General features: G+C 40.0%; 1 protein-coding gene and 1 non-coding gene across 2 annotated transcripts; one reads left to right on the top strand and one right to left on the bottom strand.

Moving 5' to 3' along the window:
* Positions 1-3,578: 3,578 nt before the first annotated feature.
* LOC143885639 (U5 spliceosomal RNA) lies at positions 3,579-3,690 on the bottom strand. The gene has a single exon (XR_013253520.1). It is a non-coding gene; the product is annotated as a U5 spliceosomal RNA (small nuclear RNA).
* LOC143884860 (COMPLEX 1 LYR-like protein) lies at positions 3,633-13,672 on the top strand. Its single transcript, XM_077388683.1, has 3 exons — positions 3,633-3,885; positions 6,972-7,260; positions 13,386-13,672. Exons 2-3 carry the CDS (start codon positions 6,992-6,994, stop codon positions 13,387-13,389), a joined length of 273 nt encoding a protein of 90 aa, XP_077244798.1. The 5' UTR covers positions 3,633-3,885; positions 6,972-6,991; the 3' UTR covers positions 13,390-13,672.
* The last annotated feature ends 13,404 nt before the right edge of the window (positions 13,673-27,076 follow it).

The raw sequence follows: 27,076 nt of genomic DNA, 5'->3' as shown, positions 1-27,076 counted from the left end.
AAGAGTAAACTTCAGTATATATAGAGAGGCTGGGAAGAGCGGGAAAAATCCCGCCCTTTTCCCGCCAGCCGGAGTGCGCCACGTCACCTGCCGCATTAAATGCGCCGTTCGCATTAAATGCGCCGTCTGCATTAAATACAAGGCACAGGTTCCAAAGCGCTAGAAGACAAAAGACCTGTCCGGCTGCCCGAACAGGATATGGCGCAATCGCTAGACGACAAAAGCGCTAGAAGACAAAAGACCTGTCCGGCTGCCCGGACAGGATATGGCGCAATCGCTAGACGACAAAAGCGCTAGAAGACAAAAGACCTGTCCGGCTGGCCGGACAGGATATGGCGCATTCGCTAGACGACAAAAGCGCTAGGAGGCAAAAGACCTGTCCGGCTGGCCGGACAGGATATGGCGCAATCGCTAGACGACAAAAGCGCTAGAAGACAAAAGACCTGTCCGGCTGGCCGGACAGGATATGGCGCATTCGCTAGACGACAAAAGCGCTAGAAGGCAAAAGACCTGTCCGGCTGCCCGGACAGGATATGGCGCAATCGCTAGACGACAAAAGCGCTAGAAGGCAAAAGACCTGTCCAGCTGCCCGGACAGGATATGGCGCAATCGCTAGACGACAAAAGCGCTAGAAGGCAAAAGACCTGTCCGGCTGGCCGGACAGGATATGGCGCAATCGCTAGACGACAAAAGCGCTAGAAGACAAAAGACCTGTCCGGCTGCCCGGACAGGATATGGCGCAATCGCTAGACGACAAAAGCGCTAGAAGGCAAAAGACCTGTCCGGCTGCCCGGACAGGATATAGCGCAATCGCTAGAAGACAAAAGACCTGTCCAGCTGCCCGGACAGGATATGGCGCAATCGCTAGACGACAAAAGCGCTAGAAGGCAAAAGACCTGTCCGGCTGGCCGGACAGGATACGGCGCAATCGCTAGACGACAAAAGCGCTAGAAGACAAAAGACCTGTCCGGCTGGCCGTCCACAGCCTTAGCCGGACAGGATATGGCGCAATCGCTAGACGACAAAGCGCTCGAAGACCAAAGACCTGCCCGGCTGGCCGTCCACAGCCTTAGCCGGACAGGACCGCATGAACCGCATGAACCAATTACGCCCGGCTATGATGCCCAGGAAGCCTGGCCGGCCAGACTTCTGGTCCAAAATTTGGCCGTACTGGATAACCGAAAGCCTTCTGCCCGGCCGTGCTCCTTCAGGCCAAACATCAAGGCCAGGCCAGGGCGCCCGGAGGCTCCCGTCCGGCCACGATTCCTCCTAGTTGAATCCGAGTCCGGCCTGAGCTGCCCAGAGGCCTTAAGGCCGGTCAGACGCTGTCTTTACCTTCTCTTTGCTTCTTCTAGCCACTCTCATGGCTCGAAGAACCAGGGGGCAACTGATGGGGTCCGGACTCAGCACTGATGGGATCCGGACTCAGCACTGATGGGTCCGAACTCAGCATCCAATTGGCTGCTGGCACGTGGCCCTCACAAGGACCGTTGGAAGGCCAACACCTGTCCCTACTAGGTATGACACCTGGACCAATCAGGGACTTCCACCTGCCCTCCTTAGGTATGAGACCTGGTCCATACAGAGGCCACCACCTGTCTTGGATAGGTGGCTCAGAACTACCACCTGTCCTAGACAGGTGGCTCAGAATCACTATAAATAGCCTTCACTTGTACTAAGGTGAGGATCCTGAAATCTGAGAATCAAAAACTAAGCTTTTGCTCTGACATTGCTCTGCACTCCTGCTCATACTGACTTGAGTGTCGAAGCGCCCGTCCGGAGTAACACTCCAGGTTGGTCTTCTGACCCTTTTTTTTGTTGTCTGTACCCTTGTGCAGCGCAGGACTCAACCAGCCCTTCAGCCGTGACTTGTTAGCTCGGACCATCCAGCCCTACCATAACCTGTTACCAATTTTAGACCTAACACCTCCCATGATAATTAAGGCTTCATTTAGAGTTCCACCAATAGGAGGTCCTATACGGTTGTGACTTGGACCATGTGGTCCCTATATGGTATTCTTGCTCTCCCTTCAAAGGATGGGGAGCAAAATTAAAATCTTAAGGGGTTTTTACAAAAGAAGTCCTCTACTTTGCTTTACTTGCAAAAACAGTCTTTTAATTTCACAATTTGCAAATAGAGTCACCACCTTTGAGTGAATTTTGCAAATCAGATCATGCCATCAATTGTGACCAAAATGCCCATAATTTTTTTAATCGTAAAAGACCAAAATTTCCTTTTATATAAAAAGATGAAAATTACCTAGCAAAAGGACCAAAATACCCATGAAAGTCAGTGATATGATTTGATAGGTGGGTCCCACTACCCAATTCAAATCCATGCATCAAGTGAGGCCCACCGTTCTGCCTTATGCTTTAATGATTTGATAGGTGGATCCCACTAACCCAATTCAAATCCATGGATTAAGTGAGGCCCACCATTCTGCCTTGTGCTTTGATGTGGTAGGTACCACGGTAGAGCCATTTATATGGTGGACCCCACAACTTTACACGTCTACTCTCTTTCCGTCACCCCTATAGCTCATGTTCATGGCTCACCCGGTCTATCAAGTTCATAACATAATATTTGCATATTGCTTTATTGAATGCTTGTTTGTAAACAGCCAATTCGTTGTTTTCTTTTGATGGGGTGGGCCCACTTTTTGACACCCATGCATATGACTGCTAGTATATGTAAAAATAATATTCCCACACCCTTGATTCAAAATTGTTCTTTGACTGTCATATGTATTTTGGTCTTTTTAATCTTAGTCTTTAATGTATAAGGAGATTTTGGTCTTTTCAACGAGTCAACAAAAATCTAACATGGGTATTTTTGTTAAAAATTGATGGCATGACCTGATTTGCAAAATTTGCTCAAGATGACTCTTTTCGCAAATTCTCAAAGTACTCTCTTTGCAAGTAAAGCAAAGTGCAAGACTTCTTTTGCAAAAACCCCAAATTTTAATTCAAAAATTTCTAATAAAAATTCCATTCCGACCGCCCATCTCTAATTCTGCCCAGGTGTTAATTCCGCCTTACTTATTCCATTTTTTCTTTTGGGTAGCGATATATCCGCCTCTTTTGATTATGAGAAATTATATGATGGCCTACCGTCAAGTCACATGAAGGTGGTACTTCAAAAGTGGGTAGCTGTTGGATCAAATATGAAGGGGGGTACCGTTTTGACGGTATTTGAGGTCCGGCACCATATAAAGACCAAGGTTTTAAATTTCGATTTCGGTACCGATTTTGGACCCCATCGAAATCTGAAATTCGGTATCTTGAAACAAAATTTCCGAAATTTTGTAACACTTTTTTTTTTAAATAAAACAAGGCATTTTCTCAAAACTTCGGACTGAAATTTGGTAAAGGTTGCCAAATTTCGGTAAACCATGATAAAATCTTATTACGAGATATTATTTGATGCCCGACCGCGTCAAGTCACGTGAAGGTGGTAGTACCACTTCAAAAGAAACACCGAACAGTTGTTTTCACTTTTCAATGAACCCCACCTTACGAAAACATCTTATGTAAGAAGAAAAATTTTGTATTAAATTTGTTAGGGCCCTTCTCACCGTAGGGTGAAAAATAGCCCTCCAAAAATAGGCGTATACCTCTTAAAGTGGCGAGCACACGGTATTCTTTAGTAAAAGGCGAAAGAATAGTTCGCTCTGTGCTCACCACGAGGCTGCGTGATTTTGAACCTCAGCGTCAACTCTGTTATATACAAGTGCTCGGGGTGGAGACTTCTCTCCTCATCCGATGTGGGACTAAAAGGTTTCAAGCAACTACTACTTTCTCAACTTACATTGGGGCATTTTTACGCCCTCCCGATCTCTCCCTCTGGGCAAGATTCAAGGGTATTCCGACCTCTCCCTGTAGAAGGTATGTTCTTTGTTTTTTCCTGGGTATTTCTTCTTTTTCTGAGGCTTTTATGCTGTTTTCAGATTTTGTGATTGTTGCCTGTTGGATGTGTGTATTTGGGCATAATGAGGATTTTCCAAGTTTCTTTTGGCATGTTACTTGTTTTTGTTATCCATATAGCTTTTGAGTTTTTAGGGTGATTGGTGTCTAGAGAGATATTGATCTGATTACAAATGGCTTTTGATTTTCATGGATAGAGATTTGTGTGACTAGGTTATTTACTTCATATTTCTTTGGTCTTATTGAGTTTTGAATCAGCAGAAGAATTTGGAGTCTGGTGTTTAAGAAGAACTGGGATAGGATTAAGGTGATGGGTTCTTTTAGGGTTTGGAATGAGTTACTGGGTTGTGGATACCCAAGGAAATTAGAATGATGTTGAGGGTAGTTGGTTTTGCTGTTAGGGGGATTGGATGGTTAAGGGTTCTGATATATTGAGAGTTTGGGTGAGAAATAGGAGTCTTGGTATTTAGGAAGATTGATTAGAATGAGTAATAAGGTTTTGGGTATTGCTACGCAGATTATGGTGGTAGCAATTGTCATCTCTATGGTGATGTTGTTTGGTGGGGGTATTGGGATTTTAGAACAGCAAAGGGCGCTGATCCTATTGGTATTAGGGTCTTCAAATTAGAAGACTAAGATATGATATGTCAGTGGAAAGCGCGCCGTTTTATATGAGGGAATGCAATTTTTGGAAATGTGTAAATTACTGTTTCCAGTTTAAAAATGTGAAATAGTAGTTTTCCTATTGAGAGAATATATAATTTCTCTCATTTCTCTTGTCCTCTTTTGTCATGCGTTGTTACTAGATCATCTAGGAGATAGTCAATGACATGACATTACACAATTTACACTTGGTGACTGAGACTAGAAACTTCTGAGGTTTTTCATTTCTTATGTCATGGAAGGTGTAGCTCATTGGATATCAATGAATGTAAATTTTTGTGGACAGTATGATTGATTGCTCATGTCAGTGACCGGGGTTAAGATGCAAAAATCACAGCTTTTGGGAAAATGCACCAAAACTGAAACCTCCAGCTATCTCCCTGACATGGGAGAGCTACTGACCCCTACCAATGGCTTGCTATTGTTGGACTATATTTATCAGTAACAATCTATTTCTGCGGTGGATTTAACCATCCGAGTGTCGTCAAGTATATCCTGTTCTCTTTCGTCGTTGCTTTTAATCCATAAAGACAAATACAAAGCCATTAACTTAGACTAGATGAGAGTTGACATAGCCTATATACTGAATTGGAAGCAAAAGACTGACTAATTTTCGGAAAAAAAAAGTCTTACACATGAGGGAATTGTTATATACATTTTTTTGCGCCATATCCAGAAGAACCTGCAAATTCATTTTAATGCTTCGTTATGTACACTATTACCAAGGTGAAACACAATCACAAATGAAGTATACAATTATGTCTCAAATGCAGAACCCAAATATAGACATGGAACACATATGTTATGCATGGAGTTTTCAAACCATTTGATCACCAATATGAAGGGATCTTCGCCTTTCTAAATCCTACAAACCAGAATTTCAGAATTCTTCATATTTAGTGGTAAAAGGTATACAAGTCACTCTTATTAGGACAGTGTACAGTTTGTGTCAGAGCGTGATTATGGCTTGTATCTCTTTGTGGGATTTGCACAGTAGAGGATCGTTCTCACTCAATTTCACTGGCTGGGATGATTTCACGGGACCCAACCACGGATTAGTAAGACCTTAAGATATCTCGCAAATAATTAAATTGTGGGGTCGAGCCTCTGCTTGAGGTCCGAGGTTGAAATGCACTTTTTGGTAATAATAATGTCCCCTCCTTATATTTTCCAGGCCAAATTTCTCAAAAAAGGAGGAATTTGGCTTGGAAATTTTTGCTTTTCTCTCTCTTCCTTCACACTGTTTTCTTTCTATATTGGTAATGACACCCTCTCCCCACTGCTCTAGGAGGTTGGCAATCAAAGACTACTTAATACTATTCTACAAGGTAAATCAAATGTTTGTCCCCTCTCTATTGACTGCTTATACCACTAATCTACAAGGTAACTACCTATATCCAAACAGAGCCAAAGGGATGAAAGGTGAGGAAACGGATGGGATTTCTTCCAATAAGAAATCAAACTTGGGCTGCAGTGACATGAGGTTTTCTCATCCTATCATTGGATTTTATTTTTTTTCTGTGTTTGTTGCTGTTTTCATCTGAGGTAGAGGGATGTTCAATAAGAACAGCACCAACGTTCGGCCGTTACACCCCATTATACTCAGGTTTACATATTTATGAATATTCCAAATGCAAAAAAAAAGTTAACGCTATAAGTGCTATAAGCCTATAACATTACATTTCAGAAGTGGATTTGTGTACATAACTTGTAATATAACGTGGATTAAAAACTACAGGATTTGTAACTTGTAAGCAATTTTGTCATATCTAAGTGGGTAATTTTCTTTGACTACCAAAAGGCAGACATCACCACTCACCAAGTTCCAGACAACTTTAATGGCAGCTCTGTAGCATGTCTAATTGGAGTGGCTCCTTGTCTATTTTTGCTCACACTTCCTTTTAATGATCATAGATTATCGTCAACCGAACAATTCCGTGAACATGTATCCTTATTGCAATATAGATTATCATCAACCGAACAATTCTGTGAACATGTTTCGTTATTGCAAACCAAATCACACCAACATGTATACATATGCTGAGAGCCAATAAGTTGGAAACAAAAATATAAACTTCGTATGCCCTTTGAACTTCGACGAATGTTTTGAGATTTATTTGCTATTAATTATCACTATTCAAAGAATCCTATTTAACAAACTATTGCAAACTCGGTTTGAAGTAGTTTCATTAGAACTCACCATTTTTTCGTTTGATCACCCAGCATTTTTTTATTGTTCTCATTTTTCTCAATGTTTCTTTGATCCTTCTTTTTGAGCAAGAGACATGTTAAAAACCCATATTTTCATTTGTTGTTGTATATTTTTCTATCATAATTCCTCACTCTTTAATTTCTCTGTTTGGTGAAATTTCATTACTATCTAGTGATTTAGAAGGCGTGTAAAATGGCGAGGAGTCTGATATGGGCAACGGCTGAGGATTTGGCAACGAATCGGGCGGCCGTTCTATCTCTCTATCGCCAACTCTTGCGGAGCCTCAACTCCCCTAAATTGCCATTGAATCTAGCAGCACGACTCGCCAAGAAAGCAGAGGTCCGTGCAATCTTTATGCTTGGCTCAGAGGAGCGTTCCCTCCACAACATTGCCGATCTCATTGACACTGCTCAACACTCTCTTTCCATCCTTCGCAAAGGCGAAATCCCCAAATACATCCAGTCAGTTCAAAACACTATTTTCTCTTTTTCTTTTCTACTTTTCCCCTTGATGAGTCTTTTCATGGCTTGCTCTAATCTCTAGAGATATTGTCTTGCTTATTTATGTTTTTATTTTCATAGAAAATCAAATAGAACTATCATTCAAAAAAAATCAAATGGAACTTACCCAAAAAGCCGTAATTGGTTTACTTGGATGTGCATCCAGTTTGCTATTTGGACCTTTGTACGTTGCAAGTTTTTTTCTTCTTTTGAATGGTAAAATATCATTAATAGGGGGGAGACCGAGATGGTCCACCCCGGAGAATAACAGAATAGAAGAAGATTACAAGAATAGAAACAACAAAAAAGGAAAAATCCGTCAGCGGGCAAGAAGCCGAACATCTCTAAACCCGATCTTGCAACCCCATCCCTACTAGTTTGTCAGCTTCGCTATTAGCTAATCACCTAACATGATTAAAGATAATAGAAGCTCCATTGATATGATCCTGGATCTCATAAAAAAGGCTGACAAATCTCCAAGGGGGCACAACCGATCCTCTAAGCCATCGAATTGTGTTTAGAGAGTCTCCCTCTACAATCGTGGAATCCAATAGAGCTTGGTCTAAAATCTTTAACCCCTGATGAACCGCTCTAACTTCAGCTTCACTAGCATCTAAGTGTCCTATGGGCCCTGAAAAAGCCCAAAGGACTCTACCATCAGAATCCCTCAACAGTCCACCGATGCCTGCAGGACCAGGGTTGTCTATGCTAGAGCCATCAAAATTAAGTTTCACAATGCCTTCTGGAGGGCATTTCCAAGTTTGATTGATCTTCGGACGGTTTTTCCTGCTAGCACACACCTCCTTCCATCCTTCCTAAAGCCCATAAACCGAGACAGATTGGAACATAGGGATGGATCGAGCCCACGCTATGACAGAAGCAATGATTTGATATTGAGGAAGTGAGGAGATTTGGCTTTCCCCTCAAAGATTCTAGCGTTTCTCTCTTTCCATAGGATCCAGATAGTTGCTAGCAAGCATAGGCTCCACAAAACTTTTCCTTTCTTTTTCCATGGATTTCCCGCCCAATTTTGCACCTACTCAGAAAATGTTAAAGGGTAAACCCATGAGATGCCAAACCTAGATAAAATACATCCCCACCCCTATGGATGATCGAAGGCAATTTGGGTGTGCATCCAAACACACCCTATGGATGCCGACATGTTGGTACACATCTCGGAATATGTATGGAATTTTGGAAATGGAAGAATCTTCAATTTGCATTGTAAATGGATTGATATAAAAATAAAAATAAAACCGTGATTGTATTTTGTTTGTTTTTCTCTTGCTTTCTCTTCTCTGTTCCTCTTGTATTTGGGCTTGACTATCTCGGTCTGGCCCTTTCTTTTAATCAAATCGCAACCATTCAAAAAAATATAAATAAATAAAATAAAAGCATTTCAAGCTACTTCATAATGAGGGTGTATTTGTATTATACCTCAAATTGCAATTTTGGTGCAACTAGGAGCTTTTTACATTCTGTTTTTTATCTGTAAACTGAAATCTCAAATATTATTAAAAAAAAAAAACTGAAATCTCAAATGCCCCAAATTGCTATTTTAGCATACACCCAAATGCACTAAGCACATATTGGGAAGAATCATTGGTGAAGGATACTAAATCAAAAAGTTTTAAGAGGAGATGAAGGGCAGGCCCCCAAACATTGTGTTTTAGTTTTTTTAATTAACAGGAATTTTATTGAATATAAAGTGGGGACAAGATGTCCCAGTATATAAGCGTAAATAGCTATACAGCAAATCTATGCCTGCTGAGAGGCCTGGGATTCAGAACAGATTACATTGGTTGTCAGTAGGTTGACTCCCTCTTTTGCCAAAGTGCCCGCCAAGGAATTTGCAGATCTCCTCCGATGTGTAAGTTGTGGACGAATACTCCTAACAAGATCCCGAATTTCAGTTATGTAATCTCCATGGCCCTCCACCTTGATCACCAGCCCATGCTATGACATTAGAAGAGTCCCCCTCCACTATTAGCAGGCCAAAGTTATGAGAGGCATACCACCGGAGTCCGAACAGAAGTCCCCTGGCCTCGGCCTCGTTCGTTTTGAGAGGAGCAGAAACATTAGAAGAAAACCAAAACACCAATATGTTTTGCTCACTTGTAACCAGAACATAAGGATTGATTTCTTGTCGGGACATGCTTGTTCCACACCTTCTGCCAGTTAAGCATTGCCCCTTCGAAAGGGAATCGGGACCAGTAAAATGACTTCACTGTGAATTCTTCTCTTGCATCCAGTGCCCATAGTCTTTCGTCCTAGATAACCTGCAACACCAAACATCCTTCAAGAAGACACAACAATTGTAGAAGGCATACAATTTCAGAATCTTTAAGTTTCCTATATTGTACCCATCCCCTAACTACCATTTCATGACATTTCGATATCCTAGCGTTTTTGTTTTGTAGGAGGTGGAAGCAGTTCTTGCATTGATGGAGAGAAGGTTTTCTGACCCTCTTAAATACCTTTTAGCATGTAGAGATTGGGATTTGGGAGTCGGTAACTGAGTGATCAGCTTGGCTTAGGATTTATGGGATCCCTCTTCACGGGTACCCTTTTGGCAATGGGAGAAGCATTTGGGAAGGTGCAGGATGTGGACTTCCAGTAGGCCAACGCAAGCTAGTACGCGCAAAATGTAGGAGTTTTTGTGGCCTTTCAAAATTTTATTTCATTAACATTTATCTTATGTGGATGCTCATATTTAGTACATGTGATAGTTATTATTCGCTATTTGAGATAGCCTTGTTTTTGCATTTATGCTCATGCTTATGTGGATGCATTTTAATTAACTAGATGGATTTAGTTAATCGATGAGATTAATTAATGATCGTCAACAGGTACAGTCTGCTACTCACACGGCATAAACCGGCCCTGACATCTGGGATGTGCGGGATGAGGCTGATCGCATTGACATCTGGGATGTCTGAATAAGTGATTGGCTGCCTTGATTCCACAGGAGATCAGGACGATAGACCTGTTTTAGAGCCAGGATGAGGCATTCTTGAGATGAGTCGGAAGGGCCTTACAGTCGTTGAGGACTGATCCTACATGGTGTAACCGCATGACGATATATCTAGTTCCGGATTGCTATATGCTTTCCAGATTTACACCATGGCGTGTGCACTGGGTGCGACACGTGATATAGATCACTACCTACAGGTGCAAGATGTTTATCTTTATCGGTCGTGGCAATTTTATCTGGTTTTTATCGATCGTTTTGCGAATTATTTTCTAAATCTATTTATATAGTTAAATATGTTATTTTGGAAAATAATTTTGCAAAACATCAATTTGCTTAACAAATGAACAAGTGCATGCTGAGGTGGATGGGGACTCTTTGGGATTAGAGCAGTTCATCTCGGTGTATATCATGTGGGTCTAGGGCATGCTAGATGAGATTGTGATGTTGCCGTTCTGGTCAGATAGAGATTTGGTACGGTGCTCTCGTTGAGGAGATGATTGTTCCCTGAGGTCTCACTTGTTAGGTTTCAGTATTTGAGATCATGTGTGGATGGTTAGAATTGCTAAAGGCTTAGTTTTGTGCCATTGATCTGACTGCCTTTTGGGTTAGGCAGGTTGGTAATTATCATGATGCCTTGAGGGTATTTTGGTATTTTAGATCAGTAATGGCACGGCTGTAATAAAGTCGAAGAAGGAGGGCTTTTTGTTTGTACTTGAGTGTAGAGATTTTGGGGGTAATTTGGGAATTACCAAATTTCCTATTTCTGTATAAGTGAGCTTATGGCTCATTCTCTACACACACGTAAGATTCTCTCCGCCCTCTTCTCCCTCTAACACCTTTTCTATCCACCCTCGATCTCTCCCGTCCATCTTCTTCGGACTGAGATCTAACGGGTGTTTAGTTACAAACTCCCTCGTGATGTACGTACAAACCCCCTCAGGGTTTTCCGGTCATCTTCCATCCCGTCAGATTGTGGTTTCGATTGCGGCTTCGGCGTGATTACGTGTCCGGTTTAGCGATTTAACGGGCGAAGTTTTTGAAATCAGAGCTTCCGCAATGTTTATAAAACGTACCATGCTCAAAAAACACCGGGTTCTTCTTAATCGATGTGGAGGATGAAGATTATTTGGTTGAAATATTGGAGGAGAATCCACCCCGAGGAGCTAGGGACATAAATGTTGGTAGAAGCGTTGAAATTGACCATTTGTTATGAAAATGTCGTCGAAAATGAGACGATCGAATGTGTAAGATGAAGAGCAGCTCCACAGACAAGTGATTAACCCTGGTTGGATGAATCAGGATGAGACCAAGGGATTGAATTTTAAAAATTTAAACAGAGCTGCATACTGTTGTCGCTTAGCACATGGCTTAAGAGCCTGTGTCTTGGAGCTAGAGGTGGCGGCAACACAGGGACCAAAGTGCAACTTAATTGATTAAAGAAGGCGACGACCGACGAGTGCTTGTTCCAAAAAGCATAGGGGGTGAAGCCAACTCACTTTGCATGGAAGAGGTCTTCTCCCTGCGAAGCAATGATGTGGCCTTGGAAGTACATGGCTAGGTAAGATTTTCCCCACCATGTGGCTCAATTTCTCACTCCTCAAGTGCAGATTTTTGTAAGGGCGATTGGTGAAAAGCGTTGTATTGGGAATTGGGAATTGAGAATTAAGGGCAGAAAAAAGGAAGGGTCTTTCACAGTAACTTTGCTTAAGTTAATAGATGAGGAGGTTTTTGGCAGCAGAGAAGAGCTTGATCCAAGAAGGATGAGGATAGTGGTCTTGTCAATGGTGTAGCAGAGGGAAGCCTAGCAATGCACATCAAAGTAAGAGATGATAAAGGTCCCGCTGAGGAGAAGGCAACGAGGGAGATGTTGGAGAACATTTTTGAGGAAGAAGCAAACGATAATGTGGAGATTGAGGGACAAGAGTCTTCAATAACAAGTGGGCCTTTCGTAGAAACCCAAAGAGTTTGAATCTACTAGCCTGCTGCAATTGTTGAGTGTCTTAGACGGTGTCTTGTCGTCATTAGGTGATGTGGAAAACAGGGTATGGTTAGTGGAAGCCAATGGTGCCTTTTTCAGCCTGTGTTTGAAGGAAAGCATGGTTTTAAATTTCAGCCGAAACGTTCGGTTTCGGCACAAACGGAAACGAAATTCACATGAAGTTGTTTCTTTACAAGATTTCGCCTTCACTGAAATTCTGAAATTTCATTTTGGACATTTTTACAAAATTTCCACCGAAATTTTAAAAAATGTACACTGAAATGTTATAATTTCCACCAAAATCTATGAAATTCCCACCGAAATAGCCAAATTTTCAACCGAAATTGACACTGAAATTTTAGACATTTCGGTCGAAATTAAAAAAAAAATAAACGAAATCATAATCATATTTTTACATGATTTCGGCCGAAATTTCGGCCCAAAACCGAAACGTTTCAGTTTCGGCAGTGGCCGAAACCGACACTGAAACCGAAATTTAAAACCTTGTTTAAAACAGGTGTTATGGAGATCAAGTTCCTCCGAACTAGCTGGGTTGTCAGAAACAATAAATGATTGTAAACTTATCAAGGGATAGAGTAGGGGTCTTTCGTTTTTATTCATATTCATTGGGGAGGCTAACAGTCTAGCCAATTTGTTGACGAAGGCTGGTGTAAGCAAAGATTCGCCTGTGGATTGGCAATCTCAGCACGTTCTGCATTGTTTTTGAACAAATAATCATCTTTCTCAGAAAAAAAGGACTATATACTCAGCACGTTCTGCATTGTTTTTGAATAATTGGTTATCTTTCTCAGGAAAAAGAAGGGACTATATACACACAAAGAGGAGGGGTTTATTAGACTCTTGCTCAATATTATTTTCTTATCCATCCTGCATTATAGTCCTAGCCAGTTTTTGGCACTTGTGATGTCGCAAAGCTGGAAAGTGGACTTGAATCGTTAGTTGTATGCCACTTATGTTTAACCCATTTTCATTTGGTCTATGAATTATATGATGATCTTATTGTTCTTCTGAGCAGTATAGCCAAAGGGTATGTATTTAAGAATTATATGATGGGTTATTTTAAATATTCCTTTTTCTTTGGTATTCTAATGCAATTTCCTTTTTTAATTTCAGTTGATAAACTAGCAGCTAGATTTTAGCGCTGAATTGGAGACCCTTGTTGAAGCCTACATGGAAACCTGGTACAAGAATCTTGCTATATAATTCCCAGGAACTAGGGGATGACAGCGGCGAAGATCCGATGAGACAGAAAGGTGGTCTTCTGATATTAATAGAATGAAAATTTTTGTCATCTCAGCCCATGTGGAATGTGTAGAATGAGGCCAGAATACATGAGACTTGAATATACCTGTTTTTAAGCTAGAACAAGTAGATTTTTATTCATTATTACCATTTCCTTATCTTCATAAAGAATTATTTAATGCTGGATATTTTAAAAGCCTCTTTTACTGTATTTGGACTTCTATAGAAATTTTAAAAATCTATAATATACAAAGAAATGCCAAGCTGAAGATTGTTCCACAAATGGCTGTGGATATTAAGATAGCTCAAGACACATGCATCTAAGATGCACCAAATTAGTTAATAATGGTGATTATTTTGAATTCAAGTCTTGAGATATGTTTACTAAAGTTGATTTCTGTATTCTGTCAAACACATCAAATAAACAACAGTTATTAAAAAGAAATTTGTCAATGACTTCCGGGTTAGGGATTTAACATCTAAAAAACAGAATAAAAGGAACGACCAGGACGACACAATGTGTGTTTGGTTTCAGCCTGACTGAAGCAACCTTTTCAATAAAGAAAAATAATGAGAGACTTGATCATTGTGCTCTTCTGACTGAATCAAACTTCTCAACAAAAGAAAAATCAGACTTATGTAACTAGAAAGTAGATTTGATTGTACCCAAGAACCTAAATTGACCTTGTCTTAGGAGAGTTCCAAACAGTAACAAAAAGGCAGAAAACCCGATCTATAGCTGTTCGAGAAACAAAACAAACAAGCAAAGACAAGAACAATCAGTAGTTCATTTTGTCCACCTACACAAAAACTAAAGAACACCCATTTTAATGAAACCCGAAGCTCATTGGGACATTGGTGGGATCATCAGGGGACCATAATGTTCAATTCAGCATCTTTCTCCCATTTTCTATTGCGATGAGAAATTTGTGAGCCCTGCCATCATGTTGAGCATTGTTTTTCAGCATGTTCTCTCTGATCAATTGAAGGTCATGTTTTGGGCCTTTTGGCTTCCTTTTTTTTGTTGTATTGTGGGTTCCTCTACCCTCCTCCTAAAAGGACAATCCCATATATTGTTATCCAAAAATTATTGAGTAGGAACACACATCTAAGGCCGTCGAGTAGCTACTCACCATTTAAAAGTCTATATCTGTGATTTTAGAAATGGAATTGCTGTACTCTATCAAGACAAAACGTTGTCTTGTGTACGAAACACTTGTCATTTTAGAAGATCTCCCGTTCGTCAGAAAGACTGTTCCTTTTTGTAAGTACCAATTCATTATTCGATGAAATAATAGAACAAATCCTGGTTTCAACCCCTCGGTCATCATGGACTAGAGTAGACTCCCATTTATCATGGCTGCGTTCTTGTCCGAGTCTGCGTTTTGCCTTACAAAGTCGATCAAAATTCCGTTGATGACTCTTAGTTATGAGCATGTCAACAAGTACCCAGCTGTGTTGTGCCGAGTCGATTAGGATTTGCTTTGGCTATCTTTTGACCTGTGTTTGCATTTTGAAACACCGGAACAAGTGGCCCATTTATGGGGTTATATTTTCCTCTCTTTTTCAATGAAGCTTTACCACCATTAAAAAAAACTTATTTTAAGTTGCTAATCTCATCTCTTAAATTCATGGTTAAAAAATTGAAATTGGGTAATGATGATCCATGGGTAAATTATCATGGAAAGCTATAGTACCGTATAAGATTATCAGTTTCCTAAAAGAAAGAAACTTTTCCAAAAGGAAAGCCACCCTGTTCTCTCCTTTAGCTGACGGGCACAAGGACAAATTACAAGGTCGTTTATATTCTATAGGCTTCAAAGGAATATAGACTGCAGCCCACATTGGCCATCTTGCCCTTATCCCTTTATTTCAATCCCTGTTTAAGGTCCCCTCTTTGCCAAATTTCAGGACCTGCACATTATCTCCTGTGGGACTTGTGTCACCCAATATAAGGGTTCTGTTTCATTTCGTATCAAGTTTGTCCCACCAATCACAGATGTCTTTTTCCACCTTTCCCTTTTCTTCTTTTTCTATTTTGTGCAATCCTCATCTTTCTTTAATATTAGAATTAAGCACGCATTGCATTAAAGATCCATCTACACTGAAAGTTCTTCTCCTTCTTTTTAAGGTTTTAGCTATTAACTCAAAGGCTGTGTTTGGATTATTGACCTTAAAATTTTTATTAAAAATGCGGGGCCACAACCAATACAGTCATGGGAACAAAGAGAACAAGAAAAGAAGTAAACAACTACAAATACACCAGTGCTCAAGGTGATAAGAAATAAAAAATATCTAACCCGGATCTAGAAACTCCAGATCAATGAGAAGAGGACATGTCACTATTGCTTTAAGGAGCAACCAAGTGAACTATTAATCATTTTGCTCATTTAAGCAACAGGGACAAATGCCCAAAAGTCACCAGTAGTCCCCAAGAGGGATCCTAGTTATGTGTCCCCCTATCATTATCCTAAATCCAAATCCCATCATGCATTCTTTTAAGAACACTACCAGATAGCAAAAAGGTTGTTCCCCTCTTCACTAAAGTGGTAAATTGGGTCTGTATTTTGGCCCCCATTACCCCAACATTGCAACCCTTACTCCCTAAAAGCCAAAGCAGAAGGCATTACACACTAGAGCAAGCTACTAAAGAGGCATTTGGATGCAGACAAAGCCATTTAAAATATATATATTTGAGGAGGAGTTTTACACAGAAATTCAGAAAATACTAATATAGTTGTTTAAGACTAAAAGGTTATTATCCACACTTAACCATCTGTAACATTAGATCATGGGGTCAATTCACCTGGATTGTTGGGCTCCGTTTCTTTCGACATAAAAAAAAAAATTATGCCTATTTTAAAGTAAAAAATAGTCGTAAAATTTGTTCTATGTCCATTTTCCGTTGAACGAAATAGAGCTTTAATGAAATTCAATTCAAATGGGACATGGATCTCATTGTTTTCACCAATCTAAGGTGATTTAATGAATTTTCATTCAACTCTGCCATGGGCTTAAAACAAATTTTATGCCTATTTTAAAGTGAAAAATTGGGCGTAAAATTTGTTTTACATCCATTTTATGCCAAAAGAAACAAATCCTTAATGAAACTCAATTCAAATAGGATATGGGTCTCATTGTTTTCACCAATTTAAAATGATTTAATGAATTTTCATTGCTCTGCCATGAGTAAATTTGTCCATTTGGAATGTCATCTTTATCTCTGTGAGAGAGAGAGAAGCAATTAGAAACTCTTCAATTATTTTCACAAAATTGAGTCTCACACCTACAAGAAAATTTTAAAATCTAATCATTTCAGCCAGAATAAAAGGGTCAAATAAAATTCCATTCCACACGGACATTAGTCAAGGTTTAATGAAAATCACTATTCAATTAGACACACATGGCTGACTATGTCTTGTACCAGTACCCATCACCATCCAAATACCAGTCAAAGTTAGGCTAGAAAATAAAAAATCAATGGAGATTTGGAAAGGCTAAAGTACAAATTCCCAATACACCTTTCTCCCTCCACACTTTCATTTGACCATTGAATGCAAATATGTCCCAAATGCATAGAATTCAACTGATATTCTATTACTTTTTTTACTCTACAGACGACAAAAAAAGGTAGAAAAAATGGCTAATTAGGCAAAAGGGGATAAAAAAACCAAACCCATATGTGATCTGAATTGAATCTTCAGTGGTAAGAGAAATTGGGAAAAAACAGGGGCTGGATAGAGTGCTTACATAGTTACACATGATGAAAAGATGGGCCCTCTTTTTGTTCCTTTTGAAGAGGAAAGGTGGTGGAGAGTTTCATAACCGTTAGTTTTTATTTTCGGTGACGATAATAAATGCGTAAAGCGTTTGAGCTCTGACTGTTACAAAACTTTGAACACCGACCCCCGTCCTTGTCTCGAGGCTTTTTACGCGCTTTGTTATGAGCTCCGACCCTAAGCTGCGGCTTTAGGCTTTAGCCGAGTGGAAATTATTTATTGTTTTATGGGGAGTGATACTATCAGACGCCTTATAATGAGGCGCACTTGGGTAAGCGCAATTTGAGAAGCCTACTTGATGTTAGTGTGATCTGGACCCTTCTTTTGGTACACTCTGTTATGATGTAGACATGAGTAGAAAATTGCCTGCGCATGTTTGGTACAGTAAGGGCATGTTCTCATTCTATATTTTCAAAAGATTCTTTTCCAAAATAAAAAAATATTATATATAATTTTTTTAAATATTGCAAACCAACTAGAGTGCCCAAACACATGGTCCCACATTTTTTGCAGTGATCCGAACCATTCATTTGTAAGGCTCCATCATAGATTGGATGTGTACTAAAAATCAGGTCCATTGATCATCCTAACCCCTCCAAAAGTGGAGGGCAAAATGAGCAGATTTATCGACAAACAGTGTCTGTCCATTTTTCCCTCCACTTTTGGATAGGTTAGGATAATCCTATGGACCTGATTTTTTGGTGCACACCCTATCTATGTAAAGGCCTTCCCAATGAATGCTTTGGACCACTCCAGAAAATGTGAGACTCATGTGATTGTGGCACTCGAGCTCATATAAGCTATATGAGCTCAAGCTCACAAACAATTTCCCTAAAAAGGGAAACAAATATTTTGTTTTCAAAATTTTCTTTTCCCTTGATCCAAACAAACCCTCAGGGGGGTCTCAAATCATTTTCCTAATAAAAATGAGCAAGGCCCTTTGGAGGGTGTCAAGGTAAGGGTGGCTACTCTCTACACGTCCATGGCACGGGGGACAGTTGACCACGCGTGTTGTGTTCTAGGAATTGTCAACCCTAACGTTCCGTGGTCGTCCCCCGCACTCTGCTTTTTACATTATTTCATCTAGAGGTCAAGAATACTTCATAAAGGTATGTATGGGTGCAACTTTTGTTACGTTCAGCTTTTGCTAAAAACAAATGAATTGAAATCAACCTGTAAAAGTTCAACCCGAATTTCCAAAAACATAAGCCCGAATTGCAACAGTAAATAAAGGGTCAGGGATCATGCTGACATTATACATTATACAGATGGGCCAAGTATGATTGTATCATTCTAGGCCAATTGGGAAATGATATCAGTACAACAATGTTTTGATGTTTGTGCCAACATATCTTGTCTTTTAGTACATAAAGAGCTGTCTAAAGGTAATTACCATTCCCAAAAAGCTCTCACAAGCTAATTAAAAAAGAAAAGATAAGCTCGAACCATTAAGCTATCAATTACTCAAAAAGACTTTTAGAGTTACTGGTAGTTTCACATGGTATGAGAGCACAGGTCCTGAGTTCAAACTTCCAAGATATCATCCACTTGAACTGGCCAACCCCAAAAGAGTGCCTACATGTGCCACGTGTAGGCAAAATCCAAAAGAGGGGCACACGTGAGGTGGAGTGTGAAACAACCAATAACTCCAAAAGTTTAAACCTGTTGGAGAAGGTGTTATTTAATCTTTTATACTATAACACTCCCCCTCACGTGTGGAGTAACTAGTTGTTTCACATGGTATCAGAACAAAAGGTCCAGAGTTCAAACCTCCTTGATAGTAAAAAAACCACATGCAATGGCCAAAGAGAGCCATGCGTGAGGGAGAGTGTGAAAGTATAAAAGATTAAATTACGCCTTCTCCAACAGGTTAAGCTTTTGGAGTTATTGGTTGTTTCACAAGAACTGCAAATAAGAAAATGTGGTTGTACTGTGTGGGTGATGTGATTCACATGGGTGTTCCTATTATTTTCCCTATTTTGTTTAAGAGGCATTAGATTGGGATGGCAATGGCCTCAAAAGGTCCGATTGTCTGATGGATCCAAAGTATCCGAACATTAATGGATAGGATTGATTTGGGCATAACAGCTGGATCCGAACCCTGTCCATTGGACCTGTATCTAATTGTCAGAAGTTATTTTTGATCGTGACTTAGATGCAGCAGAAATTCGATGGATTTCCTAGATCCGAATGGAGGGCACAAATGTAAAAAATACCCTTCCTAAGTTTGTTCATTTATGCCTATTTATGAGGGCTATTTTCATTACATTTAAAAATCCTACTCAACTTCATGCTTTTCATTTAGTTGACAATCAAAATCTCTCTCTCTCTCTCAACCCTAAGCAGGACCTAAGACACTTCGCTGGATGGTCCAATTTGAAATGGACCACATTTATCATTTTTGTTGATGGATTTAGACATACTGTTAAAGAACATGTTTTGGAAAGTGACTCGTCTTCTTTCCCCCTTCAATTTCAAGAAGCATTCGGTTATATCTATCAGTACTTGCAGATTGCATAATACAATGATTGGTCACACTTCAGAGGCGCTTTTCAGTTGTAACATCTTCTTACCAGGCCCACTAGATCAACGGTCAGATGAAGCCGTTGTCATGTGGGTGGGCCCAATCGCGACATCTCGTGGAAATAGCACCCCCACGTCGCTTGGGTCCACATAGAAAAAAAAGAGGGCAAAACATGCCAAACTTCACATGCAATGGATGAAGGGAGCCAAGCCATACCAACTCCATTGCCAAACTCCTAGTACATGTCATAAACTAGAGCCAAACTCACCCAACTTCTAAATATCTCTTGATCATTGAGAAGAGGAGGGAGATAAAAGGAAGAAACTTTTTTTTTGTAGCTAAGCTGGGATTGAACTGTGACCTCAAGGTTGAGAAACAGAGCCCTTAATCATTGAGCTACATGCCCAACCCCTGAAAAGGAAGTAACTTGATTTTACTCTAAGACATATTTGGAACCCACAGAAAAAATATTTCATGGAGTATTTGTTTACCTATAAGAATGAAATAGAGAGGTGATAGACAAAGATAATTTGAGGAGGTGGTGAGTGAGGAGAGCATTAGTTCGGGGATGGAAAGCAAAATACCTATATTAAAATATGATTTCCTTTTCTGTTGTTTTCCAGCCCCACAGCCTTCCCAAGTTCCTTGCCGGTCCTCTCTGCTCCTCTTTTACCTTGGACCAAGGGCCAAGATGCTTTCAAGATGAACTTTTCAGCTCCAACTTGGAGAGATTTTGAAAGATCCCACATCGGAAAGGGAGGAAAAGTTACTGAGCTATATATGTAGATTTCTCCTCTCCCTATGTAGATGCGTTTTCAGCATCTCCAATGGGAGGGCCCCGCGGAGTGGGTAGGGTACGGTTAGTGCTGCTGGAAAACAAAACCGGTGAGGGTAGATGACCCAAAACCGGACAATATCTACACAGTGGGGTCGGGGCGTGACATAATGGTATCAGAGCGGGACCTCCCATCCAGTACGATGTGCCAGCGAGGACGCTGGGCCCTAAGGGGGGTGGATTAAAAGATCCCACATTGGAAAGGGAGGGAAAGTTACTGGCCTATATATGTGGATTTCTCATCTCCCTATGTAGACGCGTTTTCTGCGGAAAAACAAAACCGGGGAGGGTTGCGACCCAGAACCGGACAATATCTACATAGCAGTGCCGGAAAGGGAGGAAAAGTTACTGGGCTATATATGTGGATTTCTCCTCTCCCTATGTAGACACGTTTTCTGCGGAAAGAAAAAAAAACCGGGGAGGGTTGCAACTCAGAACCGGACAATATCTACACAATGGGGCCGGGGCATGACGTAATGGTATAAAAGCGGGACCTCCCATCCAGTACGATTTGCCAGCGAGGACGTTGGGCCTTAAGGGCGTGGATCGAAAGATCCCACATCGGAAATGGGGGAAAAGTTACTGGGCTATATATGCGAATTTCTCCTCTCCCTATATAGACACATTTTCTGCAGAAAAACAAAATCGGGGAGGGTTGCAACCCAGAACCAGACAACATCTACACAGCGGGGCCGAGGCGTGACAGATTTTTCATCTCCAACATCAATCACTCACATCCACCAAACACAATTATCATCTCACAAGTTGAGATATTATCATCCACCTGATAAGTCACACCAAGCTGATTAATCAATTGATGTGGCACTCATCCTCTCCTAAAGTCCTCAATGCACATGCCCCGGGATTGATAAAGGCAATTATTTAGAAAATTGGCTTTTATACAAAATAATAAATATAAATATAATTTAGAAATCAATAGATGTGTATGTGTGCAATATGTATATGGAGAATGTCGTGTGGTGATCTTCACCAATGGTCACAATCCGATCATAAGGGATATTTGCTAAGGTCACCTCAGGTTAGATAAAAACCTAACAGTTGCGTTATATATATATATATATATATATATATATATATATATAGTCAAGCTATAGGTGAAACCATGCGCTCCTTGTGGTTCCACTCACATCGAGCATGTGTTTTCTAGAACCACACCAACCTTCTCCTTGCTCCCACTTTAAGTAATACGAAAGAGAAACCACCTCCCATCTCAAGTAAACAAATCAGACACCCTTAGGCTGCGTTTGGATCGATAGAATCAAGAATCAGAACAGTATCCTTTCTCGAATCCCCCGTGAATGTGAATAAAGTATAAAAGAAATATTCTCATATCCTCTCAAATCACCATTTAAGCTTGGAGCAACTTGTGGCCTCCACATTGCCACCACTACATCCTAACCTTATTGAAACCTGGCCCTACTTGCCCACACCACACCCCCCCCCCCCCCCCCCCCCCCCCCAATCTCCTCTTAATGAAATTAATGAGTTATAAATAAAGATATCTCTCTCCAAAATTCAAGTATATTTTTATACATTTGCTACGCAATTTCACAGCTCACTTTGACCGGAGAGAACAGCCACACAGACTCACTTTCTAGAAGATTTTGTCTTATTCATTTAATTAATCTGAGGTGGATGTTCTCTCCGGCAAAAGTGAGCTGCGAAATGGCTTAGCAAATCCCTATTTTTTTATAGTACATGTACTTCTTACGGGAGGTTTGTTGTACCACTTTCCACTTTGGTCTTTTATATTAATGCTATTGTTATATATTGTTGTTGCAGGTGTAATGGTTAAGATAAGCTTGAATGATTGAAGGTCAAACAACTTTTGCTTAAACTGGTGAAATTTTAATAGGGAATTAGTTGATATCAGCATAATCTAATATTTTTCCTTGTAACAACTGGTCATTTTTTTGGCACCATTGCTTAGCTCTGATGCTTTCATCCTTTAATTTTTATCTATTTTAAGATATCAAATGGCAAGAAAATCTGATCAGCCATGACTTAGTGCGTACGTGGCATATGTGCTTGGTGATCACGACCGTTGATCTGATTGACCATGACAAAGAGACCTAGAGGTCCCGGTCTGATGCCAAACGGATAATGGATAGTTCAATCGCCGAGATTGAGACGTGAAAAAAAAAATTCAATATCTTAAACAGATCTTAAAGGATGGTTCAAAAAATTTGAACCTATTTTCATAATAAACGAGTCTGGAAATCTAAGACATTCCAATGGCAATTGGGTCTAAATTATTGGAAAACTAAACCTAATTTTTTATTAGTAATGCAAATTAACGGGTAATCTGAATTTATTAGTAATGCATTCGCTAGCCAATTTCACGGAAAGCCATTTTGCGGCTTACTTTTGCAAGAGAACCTCCATCTCATATGAATTAAATGAATATATAAGACAAAATCTGCTAAAAAAGGGAGTCTGTTAGGCCGTTCTCAGATGCAAAATGTAGCTGCTAAATGGTTTTCTGTGAAATTGCTTAGCAAATCCCATATAATAAAGGCTATTCTCTCCTCCAAAAGTGAGCTGCACAATTTTTAAGCCCACTAAAATATAGGAGGGGGAGGGTCCGGGGATATGTAGTATAGATTTTGTGGCACTGAACAAGGATTTGTACCTATATATATAATGGTTGCTTCACCATTTGTCGAACTCTTATCGAATCAGAATCTTTTATCCACATTTCAGATATAGGGATGGGTCCCACTATAACGGACAGTCTTGATGAGCCAAATGGTGGGGCCCACTATAAAGCAGTAATGGGTTGCCTCTTTGTATTTATGGGAGGTCGTGCCTGCATAAAGGCATTACTCAATTACTCACCTGAACCTCTGACATTTCAATAATTTAAGTAAGAAACCTGGGTCTTCTGGTCATTTGGTCTTTCCGGTTTCTCTCTTTGAGAAAGATCCCGCTGACTCGGGTAAATTTGTAATCCAATACTGTTATTTAAGTAAGTCTAAAAGGCATTTTTTGTCATGTCATAAGAACATGCAAAGATACAAGGATAAGGAGAATAAAGGAGGGGTTTTTACAAAATCAGTCTTCTACTTTGCTTTATTTGAAAAAAGAGTCTTCTTGTTTGCCAATTTGCAAATAGAGTCATCACTTTTGAGTGAATTTTGCAAATCATGTAATGCCATCAATTTGTAATCAAATTACCCATGAAAGGTTTTTATGACTCATCGAAAAAAAGTAAAATGTCCTCGTACTTGAAAAGATGAAAATTTACATTATAAAAGGACCAAATTGAATCAAGGGTGTGTGAATATCATTTCTACATACACTAGCTTTCTTACGTATGGGTGTAAAAAATGGGCTCACCCTATTAGAATATCAACTCAACTCAATTAAGCCTTTGTCCTATAATAGTTGGGGTCGGCTAATGAATCCTTTAGAAAATTTTCATGAAGAAGGTAAAAGAATATATCCGGCTCAAATTGACTGAGTCTAATCCTGACACTAGTTGGATTCGTCTATATGGATCATTTTCTTCCATTCTCTCGATCCTATTCAAGGTCATATTCTCTGTTATGTTCCTAGCCATCAAGTCTTACCTCATAGTTTCTACCCAAGTTGTTTTCATCTGCCCCCATCTCTTTTTACTCTATCAACTTGGCACCACCCTATTAGAATATGACGCATAAAATTGTGGGCCATCCACATGGGCTCGGGTGGAGATCGTGGGTCTTACCCCATCAAAGCATGAGGGAAAATGATGAATATGACGTGTAAAATTGTGGCCCCTCCATCCACATGGGCTCGGGTGGAGATCGTGGGTCCTACCCCATCAAAACATGAGGCGAAATGGTAGGCCCTACTCAAGACATGGGTTTCAATTTAGTTGGTGGGATCCATCCCATCAAAACATATCTATTTTGATCTTTTACAAGTTAATTTTCATCTTTTCCCGTATAAGGACATTTTGGTCTTTTGTGACTCTATAACCATCTACAGTAGGTATTTTGGTAACAAATTAATGGCATGACCTGATTTGCAAAATTCTCTCAAACAGAAAACTTGATGACTCTATTTGCAAATTGTGGAAGCTAGATGGCTGTCTTTGCAAATAAAGCAAAGTAGAGGACTCCCTTTGCAAATAAAGAAAACATTGACGGAGCCGATTTAGCCCCGAGTCAAAGCCGAGTTGAGCCGAGCGAAACTGGGTGAGCGCCAGAAACTCGCTTTCGTAGTAATCATTACACCAACTTCCGCGTAACAAAAGCAAAATCAGGAACGACTACATGAAAAAACCGCAAAAACCAGAAACTGACAAAAGCAAAACCGCCCCCGAGCAAAAAACCGCCGAAAAGTATAAAACCATTGTCGGTTTTACTCTCGTGACCGCCAGAGTAGCTGAAGGCTAGCCGGTCATACAGCGTGATACCAGCTGTAACCGCCAGCTAATCCCGTTCTTCGACTGCCACGTGGCGATTCGTTAACCTTTGATTTTTTCATCGACCTAAATTTTTTCGCCACGTTTAGGCTTCCATAATTCGAACAGAGTGTAGGGGAGTTCTTTCCAAATCACCTCCGTTTATTTCGCGGGAAACTAAGAAAATACCGCGAGATTATGGAAAGTAAGCGAGTATTGGCATCGTCACCTATTTCTCGGCATTCGCCCATCTTTGTATTTTATGGAAAATGCTATAGTATCACACGCTTACGTTATAAGACCTGGGCCCACGATAAGATGCCTGGCATGGGATGGATCCTTCTTGGGGTGTCAATGGATCCAGTTCGGATCGGATCCACTCATGTCTTGGTTGCTCTACTTTAGAGGGCTAATCGGTCGGATGTCAAATTGGACCGTCCAATGGAATCATCCATTTCAAATTGGATTATTGGACCATCCATTGGGATCTCTATCCATTTCGAATTAGACCGTCCATCGAAGTGTCCTAGGTCTTACTTACATTATTTGCGGGGCTTGGGTTTAGGATGCTCTGTCGGATTTGTGGCTACTTTTGGGGTTATAGTTAGAAAAACATCTTTTGGAAATAAAACATGGGAAGGGGAAAATTCGGGTTTAAAAAAATGGTATTGGTTCCACAAACTAGGGGTGTGCAACTCAAGTCGGGTTCAACCCGAAAAAAGTCAAGTCAGGTCGGGTCGTATTGAGTTTGTGTTGGGTTTAGGTTGAGTTTTCCCAACCCGGGTTGGGTTCGGGTCGGGTTTGGGTTGAGGGTTCGAGCAACCTGACCTAAGTTCAACCCATAGTTAGCAAAACATGATTCGGCAAAAAAACGTGACGACAAAAATTCGAGTTTAAAATGGTATCGGTTAAAAAAAAACATAGTAAAAAAAAACGAAAACACAATAAAATGAGTATAAAATTTTGTCATTTACAAAATATGGTGGGGGTAAAATTCGAAAGCTGGCAAAAAAAATGTGTTTAAAACGTTTGTTTTTTTTTTTTTTTTTTTTTTTTTGCATTGTGAAAGTTTTAAATGAGTATTAAACGGCACACCAATAAAATAAGTTTTTTTTTTTTTTTTTTTTTTTTCAAAAAAAAATCTGTTTAAAATAGAGTTTTATTATGGTCCAACCCGACATTTTTTATGATTTTTTTTTGTAAGCTTAAAAATTCAGGTTGGGTCGGCTTGAACTTAGGTCGGATTGGGTTCGGGTTGGATAAAAGGGTTCCTCAGGTCGGATTGGAAATCTGGTCGGGTCGGGTTGGCCTCAACCCGACCCAAGTTGCACCCCTCCAAAAACATTGTAATCCGAAACATGAAAAACGTGTTTATTGAGTTTATAATTTTGGGCAAATAAACACGTTTAATATATTTAAAATGTTTTTTAAAAGTATTCATCTGTTTTTTTGCTGTAAAAGTTTTAAACGGATTATTGGCAAGCCTACAAAAATGTTCAAAAAATAGCAAAAAATGGCAATCCTTTTAAAACATTTTTTTTAAAATACCATTTTGCTAATATGGTATGATGACGATCCGAAATAATTTTGAACGTAGGATAATGATCTAATAGACACGGTCAGATCGAATCCAGTTCATTAACCTTCGGATCATTTAGATCCATTGGACTGTTTGTGTCCATTGAATTAGTCCATTGACACCCCCCGCTTATTCCATGGAAATTCCCTCGTTTGAGGCTCTATTCGCGCGAGAAAATAGAGACCCGCGTCTTTTTCTCGTTTTATTAGGACTAGAAGCTTTCCATTTTCTTTGACCGGTAAGAAGAAAGGTTAACTAACGTATACTTTGGGAAAAAACTATTTAGTGACCAAAATAACCCTCTGCTAAATATTCGCTATGGTACTAATACTGCCAAGAGATTTGGGTTCTGATAAGGCGATTTTGGTCATTTAATACATCAGGTGTGTGTGTTTGGACTCCGATCGAAACTAAAATACGTCTTTTAATGAACT

This window comes from Tasmannia lanceolata, unplaced genomic scaffold (genome assembly GCF_043159265.1).
Source record: "Tasmannia lanceolata isolate RefF3 unplaced genomic scaffold, GAP_Taslan_0.1 ptg000008l, whole genome shotgun sequence".
Classification (NCBI taxonomy): domain Eukaryota; kingdom Viridiplantae; phylum Streptophyta; class Magnoliopsida; order Canellales; family Winteraceae; genus Tasmannia; species Tasmannia lanceolata.
Note: the sequence above shows the minus strand (reverse complement) of the source record. Positions and strands in the feature narration are given on the sequence as shown.

Coding starts and splice junctions, on each gene's coding strand:
- LOC143884860 (XM_077388683.1), top strand. CDS start 6,992: ATGGCGAGGAGTCTGATATGGGCAACGGCTGAGGATTTGGCAACGAAT.